At 45.8% G+C, this 24,077-nt stretch overlaps 1 protein-coding gene across 1 annotated transcript in view; it reads right to left on the reverse strand.

Annotated features, from left to right (window-relative positions):
- The window catches only part of LOC123773826 (uncharacterized), a gene marked incomplete in the record, with an annotated part of 172,177 nt that overhangs the window by 54,181 nt on the left and 93,919 nt on the right, over nt 1-24,077 (reverse strand). The window contains 2 exon segments of the mRNA XM_069318872.1: nt 1,585-1,745; nt 4,348-4,548. Of these exon segments, the coding sequence (XP_069174973.1) occupies nt 1,585-1,745; nt 4,348-4,548 (362 nt within the window).

A 24,077-nucleotide genomic window follows, 5' to 3' on the forward strand; every position in this document is an offset into this window, starting at 1 on the left:
AAGTGTGTGGCTTGTAGTGTGGCTCACAGTGTGGCTCACAGTGTGGCTCACAGTGTGGCTCACAGTGTGGCTCACAGTGTGGCAACACTCGTAGTGTTGGGCTGACGGGTGAATCTATACCTTAAGTGCAACATTCAGAATTGACGTTTTATCGACTATGGTAAGGTTGGCACCCCTCGTCAAGAGCCACACCTGGCATGCCAGCAGGTGTGGGGAGTATAACTGGCAACACTAACTAACAGGTGTGTGTTTCCGGAAAGTATAAACACACAGTCTTGAGGGAACACAGAGATTGGACACCAACAGCACACAGCTGACGCAAAAATATATAAGGAAGAAATGCAGTGCATTTAACCAGGGAAGGAGAGAGAGAGAGAGAGAGAGAGAGAGAGAGAGAGAGAGAGAGAGAGAGAGAGAGAGAGAGAGAGAGAGAGAGAGAGAGAGAGAGAGAGAGAGAGGGAGGGAGGGAGGGGAAGGCCCTCACGTGCACACCCATTTTACACACAGCTGCTCTGGCGTCACTATCTCAGGCAACCAAGAGTGAATCTTGAAGTGAAGAAGTTAGCATTGAGGCCAAAAAAAACTGAACTATCTGGAATTGGGGTACGAAAAAACGGGTGATGGAACGGGGGGAAAAACGGCTCTAGAAACGAGAGGTGACATGTCCGGGACATACAAAATATCTAGGACAATTTGATACTGAAATACAATAAACATGAAGACATAGACTGGAAGTTAGAAACAATTTGGTCATAGGGATGAACCTTACTCACTCTGTTTGTCTCTCTCTCTCCACACACACACACACACACACACGCGGGGAAGCCTCTCAGCTGAATGGACAGCGCTCGGGGGTAGTAATCCTAATGACCTGGGTTCGATTCCCGACGGAGGCGGAAACAAATTGGCAGTTTCTTTCACCCTTATGACCCTGTTCATCTAGCAGTAAATAGCTACCTGGGAGTTAGACACCTACTACAGGCTGCTTCCTGGTTATATGTGTGTTAAGAGAGAAATATATGTAATAGACATAATTGGGGAAAAATAGATTGGTTAGAAAGGCGGGGTCCAAGAGCTAAACATCTCGATTTTACAGACACAAATAGTATATAAACACACACACACTTCATCAAAATGTCTCAGAAAACATCGTATTTCCCCTTTAAGCTGTAGATCATTTCGTCTTTTCGTCATTTCGTATTTCCCCTTTAAGCTGTAGATCACCATTAGGTAGACACAGTCTGGGACCATTAGCTGTCGACATGTGCTGCCTTAGCAACTCAAAATCTATTATATGTATATGTATATGTATATGTATATATATATATATATATATATATATATATATATATATATATATATATATATATATATATATATATATATATATATATGACCCAGGTCACACACTCAGGACCCCAGGACACATTCACAGGACCCAGGACACACCCCCAGCACCCAGGACACTCCCAGCACCCAGGACACACACCACAGCACCCAGGACACACTCCTCAGCACCCAGGACACAACCCCAGCCCCTAGGACACCCCCCCCCAGCACCCAGGACTTTCCCCCAGCACTCACCCTCTGAGTGTTCTCGGTGCGGATGAGTGTGGCACCCTTGTACCAGGTGATGACGGGTTGAGGCCTCGAACCCCGCGCCGTGCAGGTGAGGTCGACTTTGTCCCCAGCGCGCACCGACCCGGTCACCGCCGCTCCTGTGATCTCCACCGACATGGGGCGCACTGGAGGGGGGGGGGGGGGGAGAAAAGATGGGGGGTGGCATCAGTGGTCATGTTTCGATAGTTTCTTAAGGGGACAAGAATCATTTATTTATTGATTTAAATGATGTTATATTCCCTCTTGGTGACGAGAGGTTAAAGGAGATGTATGGAAATGATAACATACACACACATTCACACACGCGTGCACACACACACACACACACATACACACGTGTATGGAAGCTGACTCCATACACAGTTTCTAGTGTAGATATGATAGAGCCCAATAGGCTCAGGAACCTGTACACCAGTTGATTGATGGTTGAGAGGCGGGACAAAAGAGCCAGAGCTCAACCCCCGCAAGCACAAATAGTATGTCTTGGAGTATGCCGCCTCCATCATGGAGTCCCCACCTGAAGAAACACATAAAGAAACTGGAAAAGGTTCAGAAATTTGCGACGAGGCTCGTCCCAGAGTTACAAGGGATGGGATATGATGAGCGCCTGAAGGAACTAAACCTTACGACACTAGAAAAAAGAATGGAGTGAGGGGATATGATGGGAACGTATAAAATACTCAGGGGAATTGACAAAGTGGAAATAGCTGGAGTGTTCACACCTAATACTAACAGAACAAGGGGACATTGGTGGAAGCTGGAAACTCAGATATGTCACAGAGATGTTAAGAAGTTTTCTTTTAGCGTGAGAGTAGTGGGAAAGTGGAATGCACTTAAGGAGCAGGTTGTGGAAGCAAATACTATTCATAATTTTAAAACTAGGTATGATAGGGAAATAGGACAGGAGTCATTGCTGTAAACAACCGATGGCTCGAAAGGCGGGATCCAAGAGTCAATGCTCGATCCTGCAACCACAAATAGGTGAGTACAAATATATGAGTTCACACAGACGCACACGCACGCACACACACACACACACACTTGCACAAGGTGATCTGTGCAAACTGCAGCAGGAATGGGCTTACCGATGGCTGCGTGACATCAATCCATACAAATGCAAGATAATGAGAGTTGGGCGGGATGGGTGACGGTGGTGACAAGGAAAGGAGAGGAATAAAGAGAAGACAGAGGACCTCCACCAGCCTCCTTTTCTACCCACAGTAGGTGTGATTGGGCACTAAGGGGGGAGGGGTGTGGGAGACAGGGGGGGGTGACGGTAGTAGCGGGGTAACATAAGGACCCACACCAAGTTATTGTCCCCCCCTCCCCCAACCCCTCCCCCCCACCTCCTTCCCCCCACCTCCTCCCCCCCCCCCCCCACAGGTGGTGCTGGGGGGGGGGGGTGGTGCAGAAAAGGTGGTGTCATCAGCCGCACGAGGGCCACCACCTGCACCACAAATTTCCACAAAATTGCAGGTCCTCTACTTTTCCTGAATAGTTAACGAGGTTCCCAGCGGCCTCCAGGGGGAGGAAAAGGAGGTGGAAGGAAGACTTGGAGGCCTTGGAGGAGGAGGAGTAGGGAAGGAAGGCTTGGAGGCCTTGGAGGAGGAGGAGGAGGAGGGAAGGAAGGATTGGAAGGAGGAAAGGGATAGGGATATAACAATACCAACGATATCAATAAAAATGATAAAACTAAGTCTTTTAATAAAATTAAAAATAATAAGAGATTATAATGACACTCGGAAGACAAAGGCTGGAGATAAGAATATTACTAATAATGATAAGAATGATTATGGTGTGATGATTATCATGGAAACAATCTGGATATTATTTATAATACTGAAAAACAAGTTTTACTGCTACAGCACACGGATAATTCAACTGGAAAAAACTGATTTAAACACATATTAAGGATTGGTTATATTGGAGAGAGAGAGAGAGAGAGTGAGACAGAGAGAGAGTGAGACAGAGAGAGAGAGAGAGAGAGAGAGAGAGAGAGAGAGAGAGAGAGAGAGAGAGAGAGAGAGAGAGAGAGAGAGACAGAGAGAGAGAGAGAGAGAGAGAGAGAAGAGAGAGAGAGAGAGAGAGAGAGAGAGAGAGAGAGAGAGAGACAGAGAGAGAGAGAGAGAGAGAGAGAGAGAGAGAGAGAGAGAGAGAGAGAGAGAGAGAGAGAGAGAGAGAGAGAGAGAGAGAGAGAGAGAGAGAGAGAGAGAGAGAGAGAGAGAGAGAACAGACAGAGAGAGAGAGAGAGAGAGACAGAGACAGAGAGAGAGAGAGAGAGAGAGAGAGAGAGAGAGAGAGAGAGAGAGAGAGAGAGAGAGAGAGAGAGAGAGAGAGAGAGAGAGAGAGAGAGAGAGAGAGAGAGAGAGAGAGAGAGAGAGAGAGAGAGAGAGAGAGAGAGAGAGAGAGAGAGAGAGAGAGAGAGAGAGAGAGAGAGAGAGAGAGAGAGAGAGAGAGAGAGAGAGAGAGAGAGAGAGAGAGAGAGAGACAGAGACAGAGAGTGAGAGAGATCATTTTATTCTTATATAAAATTAAAAATAACAAAAATTATGATGATACTGATAAGACAAATGCTGAAAATAAGAATATTTCTCATAATGATAACCTAATCACCAATCAATCCCCCCTAAACATCACCAATCAATCCCCCTTTTGACACCTGCCTCACTCCTCCTCCTCAAACCCCCCCCCCCCAATCCCAATTCCCCGCTCCCCTCGAAGACTCACAATGCATGTCGATGGTGACGGTGGTGATGGTGACTGAGACGGGCGCGGTGGCGGCCTTGCAGGTGAGGACGGAGTGGGCGTGGGCGCGGTTGACGGGGTTAAGCACCAGGGTGTTCGACACGACGCCCGCGGCGACGGCAGCCCACGAATCGTCGATGAGGGAGTCGCCGAACCACCACGACACTTTGGGCTGGGGGCGACCTGCGGGAGACACAATGGTAAACAGCTTTCATCTTTAAGGAGGGGATGGGGGGGGGGGTTCAGGGGGAAAGCGCCAGGCCATTACGACTATAGGATAACAGTTTGACTAAGATCACTTTGGTCTTAAAGGGTAGTTTGAAGGTTAGGCCAGTCACACAAGAGAACCATCATAGCACCACCACCAACCACACACAACAACCACCACACCACCACCACCAACAACCACACACAAGAACCACCACACCACCACCACCAACAACTACACAACAACCACACCACCACCACCACCACCAACCCCACACAACAACCACCACACCACCACCACCACCAACCACACACAACAACCACCACACCACCACCACCACCAACAACCACACAACAACCACCACCACACCACCACCAACCACACACACACAAGAACCACCACACCACCACCACCACCAACCACACACAACAACCACCACACCACAACCACCAACCACACACAAGAACCACCACACCACCACCAACAACCACACAACAACCACCACACCACCACCACCAACCACACACAACAACCACCACACCACCACCACCAACCACACAACAACCACTTCATCACACGAGCAATAAACACAGCTCTCCAAAAAATAACATTATTCCCACACAGGTGACGATAATAACCAGCCGTCAATCACTCGCTCCTGTCAATCACCTTCTTAACCTTGCCTGAGAACCAACCATTAAAAACAAAATAATTACTTATAAAAAGCAACAGGAGAATAGTTTAAATCACAATTGAAACCACTCAAATTGCTATTCTTAATATGATCACAGCAAACCTATAAAACTGCATCAATTATATCTAAAATTATCTATAATTTAAGAGCAGGTAAAGAGAGAGAGAGAGAGAGAGAGAGAGAGAGAGAGAGAGAGAGAGAGAGAGAGAGAGAGAGAGTTTAGGAAGCCCGGACTAGAGCCACGGCCAGCCAGGCTCTGTAATTAACCTGTGAAGGTACACTAATTAACATGGCGGTAAACTTGTAATTATGATATACGACACTGATAACACACACACACACACGTAATTAACTTTAAAAATTCGATCTGGCCAATAATTCTTTGTAACAATAATTCCTCCTTCCCCCCCTAGCCTCTTCCCCCCTAACCCCTCCTCCCCTTTCACCCTCCTCTCCCTACCCCCCTCCATTTCCCCCACCTTTACTCCCCCCCCCCTCGTCTCTACCCCTCTCTCTCCAGACAAGAGTCCTTATAATTCAGCAACGAACGTTTGACAAATTTTTGTCAATGTTAACTCTGGCGTATGATATCATGCACGCAATTAATACATTTCGTTGTTATTGTTAGCTAAGTAATTCGTTGGTATCGTTAATTACGTTACCAGGGATATACAATATCCCCTGGTGTGGTCTATACCACTCAGGATGGCCCAAACTGGGTGATTTGAATCGCTGCAAGAGTAGTTAAGATAGCGATATTCTGCTTCAAAACGCCCCCCCCCCCCTTCTCTCTCTCTCTCTCTCTCTCTCTCTCTCTCTCTCTCTCTCTCTCTCTCTCTCTCTCTCTCTCTCTCTCTCTCTCTCTCTCTCTCTCTCTCTCTCTCACACACACACACACACACACACACACACACACACACACACACACACACACACACACACACTACCTGGGTCTGGTAGCTGAGTGGACAGCACGCGGGACTCGTAATCCTGTGGCCCGGGTTCGATTCCCGGACCAGGCAGAAACAAATGGGCAGAGTTTCCTTCACCCTGATGTACTTCTTACCTAGCAGTAAATAGGTACCTGGGAGTTAGACAGCTGTTACGGGCTGCTTCGTGTGTGTATGTGTGTGTGTGTGTGTGTGTGTGTGTGTGTGTGTGTGTGTGTGTGTGTGTGTGTGTGTGTGTGTGTGTGTGTGTGTGTGTGTGTGTGTGTAAAAAAAATAATAGTAACAGTCGATTGCCTGACAGTTGCGAGGCGGGCCGAAAAAGCAGAGCTTAACCCTCCCAAGCACAACTAAGTGAATACAACTAGGTGAGTACACACACAGTACACACACCCCCCCTCCCCCTCTACCCACGCAACAAGAAGCACAAAACCGCTCCACAAACTTTGTACTTCTCTCTCTCTTTCCCCCCCCCCCTCTCTCTCCCCTCTTTCTCCCCCCCCCTCCCCTCACGGCCACATTTACTCCAGTCAGCCCTCTTAAGTCCTCGTCATTAAGGCATTCTGGCCCATCCGGGGACGAGCCAAGAAGCAGTTACCTTGATCACACTACAATCAAATGGTCGCCGTAAAGAAGGGTGATAGTTGGTGAGGGTGGCGAACAGTAGGACGACGAGGGGGGGGGGGAGATGGATATGGGGGGAGGAGGTAAAGGGGGGGCTTAGAGGGGCTTAAGGGGGGCTTCACCAAACAGCTTCTCCGATGGGCTGTTTGGTGAAGTACAGAAAACTAAGGTGGGATTGATTGGCTCTTGTGGGGTGGGGTGGGTTCAGGGGCCTGACAGCTGAGTGGACAGCGTTTCGGATTCGTAGTCCTGAGGTCCCGGATTCGATCCCCGGTGGAGGCGAAAACAAATGGGCAAAATGTTTCTTTCACCCTGATGCCTCCCTGCTACCTAAGCAGTAAATAGGTACCTGGGAGTTAAACAGTTGCTACGGGCTGCTTCCTGGGGGTTGTGTGACAAAAAAAAGGAGACCTGGTCGAGGACCGGGCCGGGGGAACGCTAAGCCCCGAAATCATCCCGAGATAACTACCCTAAGGCAAAGGCAAGGATGAACCCAAGCATCATGCAGGCTGACTAGCTATTGAAGATTGGTAGATTGGTAGAAAATTGGTAGGTGATTGGATGATTAATGGTTGACTTGCATCGGTTGGATTATGGGGTCATTTACCGAGATGATTGGCTGGACTTGTTTGTTAATTTGATCTATTTCTTCATTGATCTAAACTTAATCTGATGCAGTTGATTAGCTGTTTGTTCAATCTGCATAAATCTCGAGCTTGTGATTGGCTATTGTACTTCAACCGTTATAAGCTGATGCATCTGATTAGTTCCTTGGTCTAACGGACCTTGCGTGTGTGTGTGTGTGTGTGTGTGTGTGTGTGTGTGTGTGTGTGTGTGTGTGTGTGTGTGTGTGTGTGTGTGTGTATGTGTGTGTGTGTGTGTGTGTGAGTGTGTACTCACCTAATTGTGCTTGCGGGGGTTGAGCTCTGGCTCTTTGGTCCCGCCTCTCAACCGTCAATCAACTGGTGTACAGATTCCTGAGCCTATTGGGCTCTATCATATCTACACTTGAAACTGTGTATGGAGTCAGCCTCCACCACATCACTTCCTAATGCATTCCATTTACTAACTACTCTGACACTGAAAAAGTTCTTTCTAACGTCTCTGTGGCTCATTTGGGTACTCAGCTTCCACCTGTGTCCCCTTGTTCGCGTCCCACCAGTGTTGAATAGTTCATCCTTGTTTACCCGGTCGATTCCCCTGAGGATTTTGTAGGTTGTGATCATGTCCCCCCTTACTCTTCTGTCTTCCAGTGTCGTGAGGTGCATTTCCCGCAGCCTTTCCTCATAACTCATGCCTCTTAGTTCTGGGACTAGTCTAGTAGCATACCTCTGGACTTTTTCCAGCTTCGTCTTGTGCTTGACAAGATACGGGCTCCATGCTGGGGCCGCATACTCCAGGATTGGTCTTACATATGTGGTGTACAAGATTCTGAATGATTCCTTACACAGGTTCCTGAACGCCGTTCTGATGTTAGCCAGCCTCGCATATTGTGTGAGAGTGTGAGTGTGTGTGTGTGTGTGTGTGTGTGTGTGTGTGTGTGTGTGTGTGTGTGTGTGTGTGTGTGTGTGTGTGTGTGTGTGTGTGTGTGTGTGTGTGTGTACTCACCTAATGGGGGGGGACTGCAAGATCAAACACTAGCTCCAGGACTCCGCCTTTCACGCAGATAAACAGACAGAAAGACAATCCAACGGACAGACAGAGACGCAGTATTGCGCGCATCGAACGGACGGACAGCTTCCGAAACACAACCGGACCCGCAACACAAGCGGACAGTTCTCACAACACACCCGTCCCTCATCCTCCCTGATACAAGCGAGCGAGCAAGCAAGCACCACCCATTAACATAATACGGAATTAACGCGACCCGGAATTAACATTAACGCGGCCTCAATATAATAAGTCATTAACGTTGAGAGCGGGTGGTTAACAAGGCCGTAAATTAACATAACAAGAGCCAAGGGGGGGGACCCACAGGGTGCCACCCTGGTGCCAAACACCGGCACTCTTGAGAGTCAGGTCGGGGTCTATAGCGACTCTTTATCTCTCTCTCTCTCTCTCTCTCTCTCTCTCTCTCTCTCTCTCTCTCTCTCTCTCTCTCTCTCTCTCTCTCTCTCTCTCTCTCACACACACACACACAGAATCAATTAACATTGTACACTTTTCTAAACTTTTTTCTTTAAAACCCTAAAAATTTATTTAGCTACTCAATGCTTCGTAAATGGGACAATATTACTATGTTTTTATTCATAATAATATTATGATAAATACTGATATTGTTATTATTATTATTATTTGAAAATCAGTAGGTTTAATATGCGTGTGCCTGGGGAGTACCCAGTGTGGAGGGTTCGAATCCTTCTCAGGGCTCCTACTCATTTTATTATTGATACATTAAGTTAGTGTGATGTATTGGTGTATTTGAGAGAGCTTTGGGCAATAAGACTCCTGTACCATACCAATCTTTTGTATGAAATAGGTTACAAGAAAAGAGATAGTACAAAATGGATTAATAGATCAAACAGATATGGACATATAAGGATAGATGGTAGATAGATCTTATAGTATAACCATTGTATGCTTCTAATTATTTTCTTTTCTCAATATCGGAAATTAAGAAAGATTGCTATCCCTATATTCTATATTATTTGTACGTCCAAGGAAGTAGAAATCGATGCGAGGTCTGGATCTAAGCGTCGGCAAGGTAGCGAAGTCGTTACTCTGAATATTTAGGAAGGGTCTTTGTTTTCTTATATGAGTACAGCTTCCAGTAACTGCAGTCTTCTCTGGTCGGTGGTGCATGGCAGGACTGTTGTAGTTTCAGGTCAGGTCAGGTCAGGTCAGGTCAGGTCAGGTCAGGTAAGTCAGATTCAAATTCAAGTGGATTTACTGAGACAATAAGATACATCTCACACGGAATAGAGTAGCTTAAGCTATTTCTACCCTCCAAAGTGAGACTGTCTTAAGAAGTCAGGCCCAGGTTGGAAAGGTTGGCAAATTAAGTCTTGTCAAGTTAAGAAGGATGTCAAAGGAAGTCAAGCGAAGCTAGCACGGTTGTCAGCTCCCGCCAAACACACACCGAAACTACGACGTTGGTACAACGTTCGAACAAGTTTTAACACCACCTAACCAGTTATAACAACCAATATAGCAAGTTGTAACAACGTTCTAATACGTCATAAATACGTTAAGCCAAGATGTAACAACTTTATTACAAGTTGTAACAAGCGGAAAATAAAGACAGTTTCGGTTTGTGTTTCCAGGGAGAGGATGTCAGGCAACAATAAATATTAGATTGCAAGGTCTGCCACATCAAAAGATAACATTTCCAGGAATATCAGGTGAGAAGGAGGTCATGCAACACGGAAATCAAACGACATGCGAAGGCCACACATAACAAAAGGTTAATATGTAGTAACGTTACACATACGTTTACATACGATCATACACAATGATAAGTCATATGTTACACACACGCACGCACACACACACACACATCCACCCACCTTCCTTGAAATGAAAGCTCAATAAATAGGCTCCTATTTCTCATCTTGCTCAGTCGACAATACTAAATTACTTCAACCAATCATCCTTGGAAACCTATTTCTGCTGGATTATCTTGACACACACAAGATTATCCGTGTGTGTGTGTGTGGTTATCCTAACAATCCAGTTTAGCTTTGATAATCCTAACCTGGCTTATTAAATCTTGATAAATCTAAAAAAAGTTAGTTTATCTCTGGTGATCTTATCTTTGGTGAAACTTCACTATCAATTAAATCTAACTTCATATTCCTCAAGGCGCACAAGCGCTTCTAACGAAGTAAAACAACTGTTTGATTGCACAACAAAACGACGTTGATTGACATTCCGGCAACGACATTGTTTATGTTCTTGATCTTGTTTACGTTTATGTTCTTCAGACTTGACTGATTAAGACTTTGTTTTATTGTTTCTGACAACGACAAGACGACGACGTTCCGGGATGAGCTACGGCAAGTATTCCGGGTATTTCCGCGGTAAATTCAACGACAGGTCGCGTCGCAGAAGACAGCCGCGAACAAGGGGGCCAGATTCACGAAGTAGTATAACGCAAGCACTTACGAACCTGTCCATCTTATCTCAATCTTTGGCGGCTTTGTTTGCAATTAATAAACAGTTAATGAGCCCCGAAGCACCAGGAGGCTGTTTTATAACGATAACAACAGTTGGTTGGGAAGTTTCCATGCTTGTAAACTGTTTCATAAATGTAACCAAAGCCGTCAAAGATTGAGGAAAGATGTACACGTTCGTAAGTGCTTGCGTAAGTGCTTTCGTGAATCTGGCCCAAGGTCAGTTGACGACGACAGCTCCTGCGATATTTTATGGAAGGCCAATTGTCACTCCACGACAAGTCAAGAAAGGCAAATGACGCACGCACGCACGCACGCACGCAAACATGGGGAAACAAGTGGAAACTTAGTACCCAAATGAGCCACAGGGACGTTAGAAAACTTTCTAATTGTCAGAGTAGTTAGGTGGAATGCATTAGGCAGTGATGTGGTGGAGGCTGACTCCATACACAGTTTCAAATGTAGATATGATAGAGCCCAATAGGCTCAGGAATCTGTACATCAGTTGATTGACGGTTTAGAGGCGGGACCAAAGAGCCAAAGCTCAACCCCCACAAGCACAATTAGGTGAGTACACAGAGGGGGGGGCCCTGTGGCAGAGTGGACAACGCTCGGGGGCCGTATTCCCAAGGGTCTGGATTCGATTCCCGGCTGAGGCTAAACATTTGGGCAGAGTTTCTTTCACCTTGATGTCCCCTGTTCACCTAGCATTAAATAGGCACCTGGGAGTTAGACAGCTGTTACGGGCTCTTCCTGGGGATGTGTGAGTGCGTGAACACGTATGTTATAAAGATATGTAGTTGATATAATGGAGGAAAAATTAGATTGGTTAGAAAGGCGGGGTCCAAGAGCTAAATAGCTCGATTCTGCAGACACAAATATTAAATACAGATAGTAAACACACACACACACACACACACACACACACACACACACACACACACACACACACACACACACACACACACACACACACACACACACACGCACACACACACACAAGCCACAAAAATAAGAAAAAATGACAACAGATTATAGCGAATCTCTCCCTCTTTCTCTCTCTCTCTCTTCCCTCTCTCTCTGTCTCTCTGTCTCTCTCTCCCTCCTCTCTCTCTCTCTCTCTCTCTCCCTCCCCTCTTTCTGTCTCTCTCTCCCCCCCCCCCCCGCAGTTCTTCCCCTATCACAGTGATGAATCCGGCCCAGGACACTTATTGATAATATTGTCGACGATACCGTCAGGGCGTCATTATTGGGATGAACCAAGTGGAAAGACAGTTTATTGACGACCCATCCTGGCCCGGGTGGCCAGCGGCGGCCTCGCTCGGAATCCATCCCAACAGGAAAAAAAAAAAACCACCTTTCAAAAATAGGTTTTGCGCGCATTATCGAAAGATGATTTTCACAGGTTTTAATATTATAAAACAAGTTGTTTTGTTATCTATATTTTTTTGTTTTAATAGATGTTGACTCCCCCGACCTAATAACGATAGATATTAGGGGGGGGGGAAGTTAAACGATAGACGTTGACTACTGAATTTAATGATGATGATAGGATGTTTAGGGCTGAGACGGAATGGGTAGGGAGTGATGGGAGAGTGGGGAGGGAAGGGGGAAGGAGGAGATTAAGGAAGGGAGAGTGATGGAAAAAAAAGGAGGGAGGGGAAATGAAAGGAAGGAGAAGGAGGGCGAGTCAGGGAAAGATGTTAGGAGAGAAGAAGGGAAGCAGCGAGGAAGAAGGAAAGAGAGAGTGGAAGAAAAAAGATAGATGGATAGGAGAATGGAAGGGAGAAAATCGGAGGGGGGGGTTATAAGGGAGAGGAAGAGGGAAAACAAGCAAGGATGGAGAGAGAGAGAGAGAGAGAGAGAGAGAGAGAGAGAGAGAGAGAGAGAGAGAGAAGAGAGAGAGAGAGAGAGAGAGAGAGAGAGAGAGAAGGAGGGAGGAAGAAAGACAAGGAGGAGGAGGAGGAAACAGCCAGTTATCACACCAATACAGTTTAGATATCAATATAGGTTATTGCAATTCACGATCAATCGTACTCTCCCACTGAATGTTTGTTTAATATGGGAATATTGACTTATGTTCAACAAGACGAGGAAGGAACAGGAGGAAGAGGAGGAAGAGGGAAGAGGAAGAGAATAAAAAGGGGAAGAGAAACTATAAATAATGAATCGAGCGGTAGAGGAGACCACATTGAATCCTTCATACCCAAGACTCTTCAACAAAAAACTATCACCAGACAACAGCACCAGCCACTTCAAGGCAGCTAAAGACAGGAGAACAGCAGCACAAACCAGTCAACCTGTTCAGCCTGTACAATAACAGCTGAACCAGGCACCTCCCCCACCCCCCCTAATCATCACGGGACGACAGGAAGATGGCCCCAAGGAGCGACTCTCTAGTAGTGAGAATGAGCCTTAGATACAAGTCTCCAAGGAGGACTGAGATGAAAACGACAGCTGAGCAGCGGTGATGCTCCGAATCTCTGGACCAGGAGATGAACCAGGAGATGACGAGGAGTCTTGATCACTACCTGAGAGATCATCCCCTCCCCCCCCCCCTTATGAAACATATGGGTAGCGTAATAAATCCCCTGTTGTTTGAGTTAAGGGAAAGTTATTTGTTATATACAGACAATGTTCATAAACTGTTCTTCCACCCACACTTTGGACCCCACATGATAACATAAATCTTATGGTTGGCAAACAGTTAATCTGCTTTGATGAACTAATTACTTCAAACAGTTCAAGTTGGTGTTCTTTCAACTCTGGGGTGTAGTATATGCTGCTGTGTTGGAGTGTTCTCAAACAGGATGAGTGACGCTTACCAATAAATTAAAAATAAACCAAGGAAGGAGAAGAAACACACACACACACACACACACACACACACACACACACACACACACACACACACACACACACACACACACAGGACTGTTAGGCGGGATCCAAGAGTCAATGCTCGATCCTGCAGACACAACTAGGTGAGTACAACTAGGTGAGTACACCGGTGTTGATATCACACCGAACCTGTCCCCAGAGGCCCACATCAGAAGGATATCACCAGCGGCAGATGCTAGATTGGCCAACATAAGAACTGCCTTTAGAAACTTGTGTAAGGAATCGACCAGGACCCTGTATATCACTTATGTCAGACCAATCCTGGATTATGCAGCTCCAGCCTGGAGTCCATACCCAGTTAAACAGAAGACAAAGTTAGAGAACATTCAGCGGTATGCCACCAGGCTCGTCCCGGAACTGAGAGGAATGAGCTACAAGGAAAGGCTAAGGGAGCTGAACCTCACGTCCCTGGAAAACAGAAGAGTAAGGGGAGACATGATAACCACCTACACAATTCTCAGGGGAATTGACAGGGTGGACAAAGACAAACTCTTCAGCACGGGTGGGACACGAACAAGGAGACACAGGTGGAAACTTAGTACCCAGATGAGCCACAGAGACGTTAGAAAGATTTTTTTCAGTGTCAGAGTAGTTAATAAATGGAATGCACTAGGAAGTGATGTGGTGGAGGCTGACTCCATACACAGTTTCAAATGTAGATATGATAGAGCCCAGTAGACTCAGAAACCTGTACACCAGTTGATTAACAGTTGAGAGGCGGGACCAAAGAGCCAGAGCTCAACCCCCGCAAGCACAACTAGATGAATACAACAGGTACCTATTTTACCTAGCAGTAAAATAGGTACCTGGGTGTTAGTCAGCTGTCACGGGCTGCTTCCTGGGGGTGGAGGCCTGGTCGAGGACCGGGCCGCGGGGACACTAAAGCCCCGAAATCATCTCAAGATAAAGGACCACAGGATCACAAGTCCAGTGTGCTGTCCGCTCGGCCGACCGGCTCCCTCACGGCAAGATGACAACAGTCAAACAGGAAAGTGGGGACTGGGTAGACTGCCTTTTCCTGTATTGCCAGAAAGCTGCTGACACTGTTCCTCACAAGTAACTCCTATGCAAACTAGAAAAGCACGCCGGTGTATCGGGAGAAGTAAAAAAAAGTGGTTGAAGGAGTACATATTTGGAATAGTACTGCGGGCCGCTCCAAGCAACAGCCTGGTGGACCAAACTCTCACAAGTCAAGCCTGGCCTCGGGCCGGGCTTGGGGAGTAGAAGAACTCCCAGAACCCCATCAACCAGGTATATGTGGGCCTGCGGGCCGCTCCAAGCAACAGCCTGGTGGACCAAACTCTCACAAGTCAAGCCTGGCCTCGGGCCGGGCTTGGGGAGTATAAGAACTCCCAGAACCCCATCAACCAGGTATCAACCAGGTACCTTTACGAAAGAAAGCAAAGAGTCATTGTGAGAGAATGAAGAGATATGATGAGTGAAAGGAAGGAAGGAAGGAAGGAATTATCAAGGAAAAGCGCCAAGCCATTACGACTGGAAGGGGTCCCCTGACCCCTTCCCACTGGGAAGGGGTCAGGATAAGGATTTGGGATGGGACGGGGGGAAGGAATGGTGCCCCAACCACTTGGACGGTCGGGGGATTGAACGCCGATCTGCATGAAGCGAGACCGTCGCTCTAACGTCCAGCCCAAGTGGACTTCCAAGAACCTTATCTTAGGACTTATCCTGTTCGTAATATACGCAAACGAAGTAACAAGGAAAGTCAACTCATTCTCATCAACGTTTGCTGACGGTGCTAAGCTAATGAGGCAGATTAGAACTGAGGACTATAAATTATTACATGTTGAACTAGACAATCTCTAGATACTGTCTGAGAAATGGCTATTAGATTTCAACCCTGAAAAATGCAACGCTATGGGGGATAGAAGTTGGAGTAAAAAGTCCTCACATGTAGCACTGGATAGAGGGGAAGGGGGAGGGCAGCTTCCCGCTTCTGAAAGCCTTAACACCAGAAGCACACATCAGCAGGATAACATGCAGACATGTTATCACATGCCAGACTGGTAAACATCCCGTTATCCTTCAGCAACTTGGAGCAAGATCTCTTCCGAGCGCTGTACACAACCTTTGTGAGACATAGTCTTAAGTATGTTGCACCCGCATGGAACCCCCCTAAAAAAAAAACGCAAAACATATAAAAGGCCCAAAAATATGCAACAAGGCTCGTTCCTGAGCTAAAGGGAATGAGCTATGAAGAAAGGCAGAGGGAACTGGACCTCACTACACTGGAGAACAGAAGCAATAGGGCGGACATGATAACGACGTACAAGATACTAAGAGGGGATTAACAAAAGTAGAGAGAGATACAAATTAAGTAGCAGCAGAACGAGAAGACATAATTGGTATCCGGACACACAGACGAATCATAGAGAAGTCAGAAGGAACTTTTTCAGCCCCAGAGTCGTAAATATGTGGACTGGATTAGATGAGGAAGTTGTCCAAGGCAATTCGATACACAACTTTACATGTAAATATTATATAGAAAAAACAAATGAAAAAAGAGTCAATGCATTGATCTTTACCTGATCAACCAGGCTGTGACTCATACGTCAGGCTGCGAGCAGCCGCGTCCAACAGCCTGGTTGATCAGTCCGGCAACCAGGAGGCCTGGTCGACGACCGGGCCGCGGGGACGCTAAGCCCCGGAAGCACCTCAAGATAACCTCAAAGTAACCCACCACCCACCAAACAAAAAACACATCCACGCCCACCCACACCCACGAACACCCAGCCACACCCACAAACACCCACCCACACCCACCCACGCCCACCCATGAATCATGCGAGTCTCGCACGAACCAGCAGATGCTATCTTGTTTCCCCAGGCTGTTTTGTGGTGCTTCTGGTGGACGTGAAGAGGGGGGGAGGGAGAGGCAAGACAGGAAAGGGGGGAAGATGGTGAGGGGGGGCAGGATGGAAGAAGAGAAGGAAGAGGAGGACCTGGAAGAGGAAGGGGGGATGGGAAAGAAGGCAGGCATATAGGAGCAGAGGGAGAGGCAGGAGGGAGTGTTTTACGGCGTTTTAAAAATATTTTCCCTGATGGTAAAAGTATAGGAAGGCTGAATGGTTATTTTTTTTTAAGATATTCCCGGTCATGCGCCCGATAAACATGATGTTTTTTTTACACACGGGAAACGGCAGTATTGGTGATATGTGTCTCATAATGTATAATTTTGTGTGATACATATTTACCTACTTTGTGCTTCCCTTTACTTTCTTGGAGACGAAATGAGATACTAAGTTAACTAAAAAAAATGGGTAATGTTTAATTATGAAAACAAAATAAAATACTGAAGTTGCTACAGAGGAGGAATAGTCGTTTTCTGACTTAAGTCTTGGTAAATGAGTGTCGAGTGTGTGTGTGTGTGTGTGTGTGTGTGTGTGTGTGTGTGTGTGTGTGTGTTTGTTTGTGTGTGTGTACTCACCTAGTTGCGCGCTTGCGGGAGTTGAGCTTTGGTTCTTTGGTCCCGCCTCTCAACCGTCAATCAACTGGTGTACAGGTTCCTGAGCCTACTGGGCTCTATCATATCTACACTTGAAACTGTGTATGGAGTCAGCCTCCACCACATCACTGCCTAATGCATTCCATTTATCAACCACTCTGACACTAAAAAAGTTCTTTCTAATATCTCTGTGGCTCATTTGTGTGTGTGTGTGTGTGTGTGTGTGTGTGTGTGTGTGTGTGTGTGTGTGTGTGTGTGTGTGTGTGTGGATGCTCCTCCCTTCCTCTCATATTCACTTCTTTCGATTTCCCTCCCCCCTTCCACACACACACACACACACACACACACACACACACACACACACACACACACACACACACACACACACAGGATCGAGGTATTACACATAAATGATTTTCTAAATATAAATATAATGCAATAATCACTATACATGAAATATTCCTGTATGTCTGTATGTACATGTGTGTGTGTGTAAGGGGGTACCCATTTCAGGCGCAACTGACGGGTCCCATAGCCTCGGAGAAGAAAATAAAGGGTATTCAGAGAAGACCTTGTAGATTCTATTTATTTGTTAACTATTCCCCCCCCCCCTCCCCGTCACCCTCCCCCCCCGTCATTCATATCATTCATTATCATTCATCATCTGTTAATTACATGTCATTCACTTATTCATCATGTTAATAGTTAATTCATCAATCAAATGTCAATCATTCGTTCATCTTCTGTTGGTCATTCATTCATTATCTGGTATTCATATATGTCATTTACTCATTCATCTTCCGTTATTCAGTTATTCATCTATGAATCACTCATTCATCATGATACTCATTTATTCACGTTTATTCACTAGTGCATCACCTGTTATTAGTTTATTCATCTGTAATTCACTCATTTATCATCTGTTATTCACTCATTCATCATATGTTATTCGTGTAATTAAACTCTTATTCACTCATTTACCTTATATTATTCATGTATTCATCTCTCATTCACTTAAACTAATGAATAACATTTGATTAATATCTGGCATTCACTTTGTTATTCATTTATTAATCTATCAATAACTCATTCATCTTGTTATTTGACCATCTTCTGTTATACACTCATTCATCATCTCCATCACACACACTCATTCACACCTAATACACACTTTTTTCACACTTGACACCTTTACTTATCGGCTCGAAATTCCTACCCACTGCATTTATACATTTGAATATAATGTTATTCACCCAATAGAACATTTCGAACGCATTATATTTTTGGTAAGCAGTAATCGTTGTTTAATGTTTCCATAACATAAAAGGCTCAAAACAGGGCCTTTTATGACGTTTAAATTCGCCTCTCCACAGAAAATGGTGTTTTTTAATCTACGAGAAAACATTACAGAATAATTTATTACATTTATTAAAAAAAAAAGAAGGGGAAGAAATCGGTGTTTAAATCGATCGTTTAATACTAGTAATTAAATTATTATCAGCCGGACTACGCAGTACTTATCTGAGATAAACAACCACGTAATTCTGAATTAATTCTGGCGGGGGAATCAGGATATTCTGGGCGCGATCATGGGTCTTCAATACTCTAAGATGGGGTGAGGGGGGAGGGGGGGCGGTAACGATTGGGGTGGGTGGATGGGTGTTTTTGGGGAGGGGGGGGGGTATTCTGGGGGATGTATGGGTGTAGAGGGATGGGTGTAGAGGGATGGGTGTAGGGGGTATGGGTGTAGGGGGGTGTAGGGGTATGGTGTAGGGGGTATGGGGGTAGGGGGGATGGGTGTAAGGGTGGGGGGAGGGTGTTGGGGTGATAGGAGGGGGGGGGGGCAGAGGACAAATTTATCAGAATCCGAGCGCTTGCTGATTGCCTTTTGTTTCATTATGTCGCTCGCTGATTGGTCCTCGTTTACTATGATACCCTCTGATTGGCCCCCTCCTCTCCTGTACTGTGACGTATCCTGATTTGATCCTTGTCTACTGCGACGTTCCCTGATTGGTCCTCCCATCTACTTGACGTCGCCTGATTGGTTCGTATGAACTGCTCCGGTGATTGGTTCCACATCACAATCACATTCTCTAGTACTCATGACCTCACTATGAACTCCTGAACAAGATGCAGCCGAGACACGGGAAAACTGAATGAAAGTTTGTTCCACTGACAAACACAGTACCACCAGGGTGGAGGTCACTGTAAACACTGCTGTATTTAATGCAACATGTATAATACAGCTGTGGTAGTTATGCAGCCTATGATTCGCCAGCCTCTTGATTCGCCACTCTGTAAACAGCACAATCAGCCTTTTTAGCTTAAATGAGCAACTCACGTAACCTGTCGAGTCCGATGCATAGAAAATGTGGATATTTGTGAGGGGTTACTTAATACGCTGCTGCATTGGTAACGTTGGCTGCTATAACGTAAGAAAAGCGACCTATTAGTTGAGGGGGGCGGGCGGGCTGTAGGGAAATACTGAACCTTCCAAATTCTAGATTAGCTAGTTTTCACTAGGAAGATGTAAGAGCCTAAAACACAAGGGTAATTAGACCACCTTACTGCCATTTATAACCGGATAGACCCCGTTATAGACTACGGGGTCTATCACAGTAGACTACGTCCTCTACGCACACTCGATGGACCCGAGTTCATTCCTTACACCTGATGCGAATGTTCACCTTGTCGTTGGGCAAATTGTGTGGAGTTGCATCATGTAGAAGGGCAGGCTAAGGGAGGAGAGGGGGGGGGGTGGCCTCGATAAGCCTAAAATATAGACTCCCTGTCCCCGACAAAGGGATTTATTACTCTAATTCCAGAGACTCTGATGTTCTTGGTGGTGGTTATCTTAAGATGATTTCGTGGCTTAGTGTCCCCGGGGCCCGGTCCTCGACCAGGCCTCCACCCGCCAGGAAGCAGCCCGTAGCAGCTGACTAACTCCCAGGTACCTATTTACTGCTAGATAACAGGGGCCTCAAGGTGAAAGAAACATTTTGAAACCCAATCGACTTGAGAATGGTCTAGGACGGAATGAAACGTCGTCGTCCTTTCACTTTCTACTGTGTGGTTTGGTCAACAACATTTTGCCCATTTGTCTCCGCCTCCACCGGGGATCGAACCCGGAACCTCAGGACTACGAATCCAAAGCGCTGTCCACCCAGCTGTCAGGCGCCCTCTGGGGTGGGTGGAGGAGGCGAGAGCCCAGTAGCATTAAGTAGCCAGTTACTTCACTGCATTCTATCAAGCAAGTCTGCAAATATTTCCTTCTTCAAACCCCCCTCAACCCCTACTTTCTGTCAACCACCCTTCATCCCCCATTTTCTATACCTCTCAACTCCTCTCCCCCCCCTCATTTTCTCTACATTTTCTCTCTCATTTTCTCTACCTGTCAACTACATCTCTCCCCCACTCACGGTATCTCCCAATCGCCTCCTTTTTCTACCTTCTCACTCTCAAAAACCAGATTCTGTTCCATAGTCTTTTTCCCAGGGTGTGGGAACGCTGTCTCGTGTGTATTGTGAGAGCCTCTACACCAGACTACCCACACACACACACACACAACAGCTTGGTGGAACACTATACGTAGCCACACCACACCGGCCCCCTAAGATCCCCTAACTTCTGACGTTTCCTGTGTGTATGTTAGCTTAGGTTAGGTGGGTGGCTTGGGTTCGTGTGTTATAGGATAAAACGTTGTTTCATAACGTTGTACAAAACGTTATTTAAAACGTTTTTTGTACGTTGTACAAAACGTTATTCAAAACGTTTTTTGTACGTTGTAGCAAATCAAGAGAACGGGCTGGACTGACTCCCGCTCCAAATGGTTCAAGAATACCCTCAAGTCTTTCTACTTTGGATTATAACACTAGTGTTCTAGTCTATAACACTGTAGTGTTATAGACCAACAAGATCTATACATAACATATTAGTGTTATAGACCTCTTCACTGGACTATTACATCCGACACGTCAATGCAGACAATTCGACAGTCTTCACCCACAACGGGCTGTGTGGGACTCGAACCATGGACCCCCATGCGTGTGAGGACTAAGCTCTTATCGACTGGGCTATGAGTAGTCTTTAAAAAGGAAAACCATTTTCTTTTATTTCCACGAAAGTCTGTGAATGACAATTTATATTCACTGGCAAGAAGGACACACCAGAGTTCCTATAACTATATATAAGGGCTAGAAAGGATCCCCTTGTTGGTATAAGAATTGAACTTGGATCTTGGAACTTAGAGAACACTGGTTCCCGGGTGTCAAAAAAAGCGAACATGAGAACAAACTCGTACAGTTCGTATGATTGTGACGAACGACTGAGAACAATTCCACAGTTCGTATGATTGTGACGAACGACTGAGAACAATTCCACAGTTCGTATGATTGTGACGAACGACTGAGAACAATTCCACAGTTCGTATGATTGTGACGAACGACTGAGAATCAATTCCACAGTTCGTATGATTGTGACGAACGACTGAGAACAATTCCACAGTTCGTATGATTGTGACGAACGACTTGAGAACAATTCCACAGTTCGTATGATTGTGACGAACGACTGAGAACAATTCCACAGTTCGTATGATTGTGACGAACGACTGAGAACAATTCCACAGTTCGTATGATTGTGACGAACGACTGAGAACAATTCCGCAGTTCGTATGACTATGAGGCATGTGGGAAGAGGTTCACCATTAGCAGCAGTTAATAACGAAGAGAAACTCAGGAATTTAATGATGCTATTAATTCATGGCTTTAATGGGGCAATTATGGGGTTGAGGGTTAAATGTGTAGAGGATTAACGACCTTACTGGGGAATACTAGTCACTGGGGGGGGGCTGGGGTGAGGGGGGGGGGAGGGGAGCTCTAGTGGTTTGATTTAAGGAAGACAAGAGAGAGAGAGAGAGAGAGAGAGAGAGAGAGAGAGAGACAGAGAGAGAGAGAGAGAGAGAGAGAGAGAGAGAGAGAGAGAGAGAGAGAGAGAGAGAGAGAGAGAGAGTAAAAGAGAAACATGATAAGTGAGTGAGAGTTATGGGCAAGAATAGGGAAAACATTTACTTTTTTCGTGTAAAGTGGACAATGAAAATAGGGAAGAAAGGAACAGAATGGGTTACCCTACTCCACTAAGACAAAATTTCAGAATTTTGAATTAGAATTAGAGCTATGCGTGGATTTCCCCACTCCTTAACCGTCGTCGTGGTTGATTGACTAATGGAACAACCTGTCCTCACACTTAATGCACCGCGATTTTGACGTTATATATATTAACAAGCGCTGGTGTAAGGACCATTCATCATGGTACAACCAGTCCTCAGACCACGTCCATTCCATCCAGCGGCCGATCCCAAAGACGCATTCATCCATTTTAACATGCTGTTCATTCAAAATAGGAATTTTCTCAAATCTAAATTAATACTGTAATATATTAGCATATTGTGTGTATATAGGCACTCGTTAGGTTAGGTGTTTAGGTTCTGTTGACAATTATTTGTATTTGTAGTACGTGGGTGAAGCATTTACAGCGTTGTGGTTCGAACGAAATTCGTCAGTGAAGCATTTGTTCCGGAAGTGTTCGAACGAAATGAGTTGTGAGTCGTGTGTAAACCGTTTTTCATTCATAAACAGGGGGTTTGGCGGGTGCATGGAATCACTTTTGGATCTTTGTTTGGAGGACGGGCTGTTTACAGCGTTGTGGTTCGAACAAAACTTGTCAGCGAAGCACTTGTTCCGGAAGTGTTCGAAAGTCATCAGTTTTAAGTCGTGAGTAAACCATTTTTCCTTCACAAAACAGCGGGTTTGGCGGTTGCATGGAATGGACTTTTGGGGGTCTTTGTTTATGAGGATGGGCTGTTTGGTGTTAACCGACAAAGGTGCACGTTTCGAACCCCTCAGTAAAAATGCATGAAACTTGAGAACCTTTAAACCTGAAGTTTCAAAACCAGGCATAACACACTCAACTCTACTACACACACTTACACCCACACACACATACACTTACACCCACACACACACACTCACACACACACTCACACACACACACACAGTATGCCGGCCACGAACCAGGAGTAATCCGCTGTGAAAAACTTCTCCACCTCCCTGCCCACGGAGCCCTTTTATCAAGTTACAGACCCCCGCCGGGTTCAGGGGGGGAACCCGCGGCCTAACCCGCACTAAAGCACTTTCTGCCACGACCTCCCCCCCTCCCCCCACCCCAGGCCCGGTCGTCCCCCCATGTGTCGTCTACTCCATGTGTCGTCTACTCCTCCATGCGTCGTCTACTCCTCCATGTGTCGCTCATGCTTCAACAACATGCTTAATAAGCCTTTTGTATGGTCTATGCTGGCCGCATGAACGTAGCTCTACCTATGCTGATAATAGAACACCTGCATTATGCCTCTTGTCTCCTTGTATCTGCAAGTTCGAATCCTACACACACATGTCTCTTACTGATTTTTTCATGTTTTTTTTTTTCTGGTAGCTGACAATGAATTTATTTTGGGGGTCTGTAGACTGTCAGTAGAAATTTGAACTTTCGTGTCTTTCGTGAACTTTCTTTATTATGGCTGAAGATTACTAATAAAACAATCCTACTGAAGCAGCACGAAAACAAACAAACACACACACACACACACACACACACACACACACACAGCAACAGAGATGATCCCAATAACATCCCGCAAATTATCGACACATTTTGTCGATGATTAAATGAATACATGTATTCATCCTGTTTAAGATACACGTATCCTAAC

The sequence above is a fragment of the Procambarus clarkii genome, chromosome 91 (genome assembly GCF_040958095.1).
Source record: "Procambarus clarkii isolate CNS0578487 chromosome 91, FALCON_Pclarkii_2.0, whole genome shotgun sequence".
Lineage (NCBI taxonomy): Eukaryota > Metazoa > Arthropoda > Malacostraca > Decapoda > Cambaridae > Procambarus > Procambarus clarkii.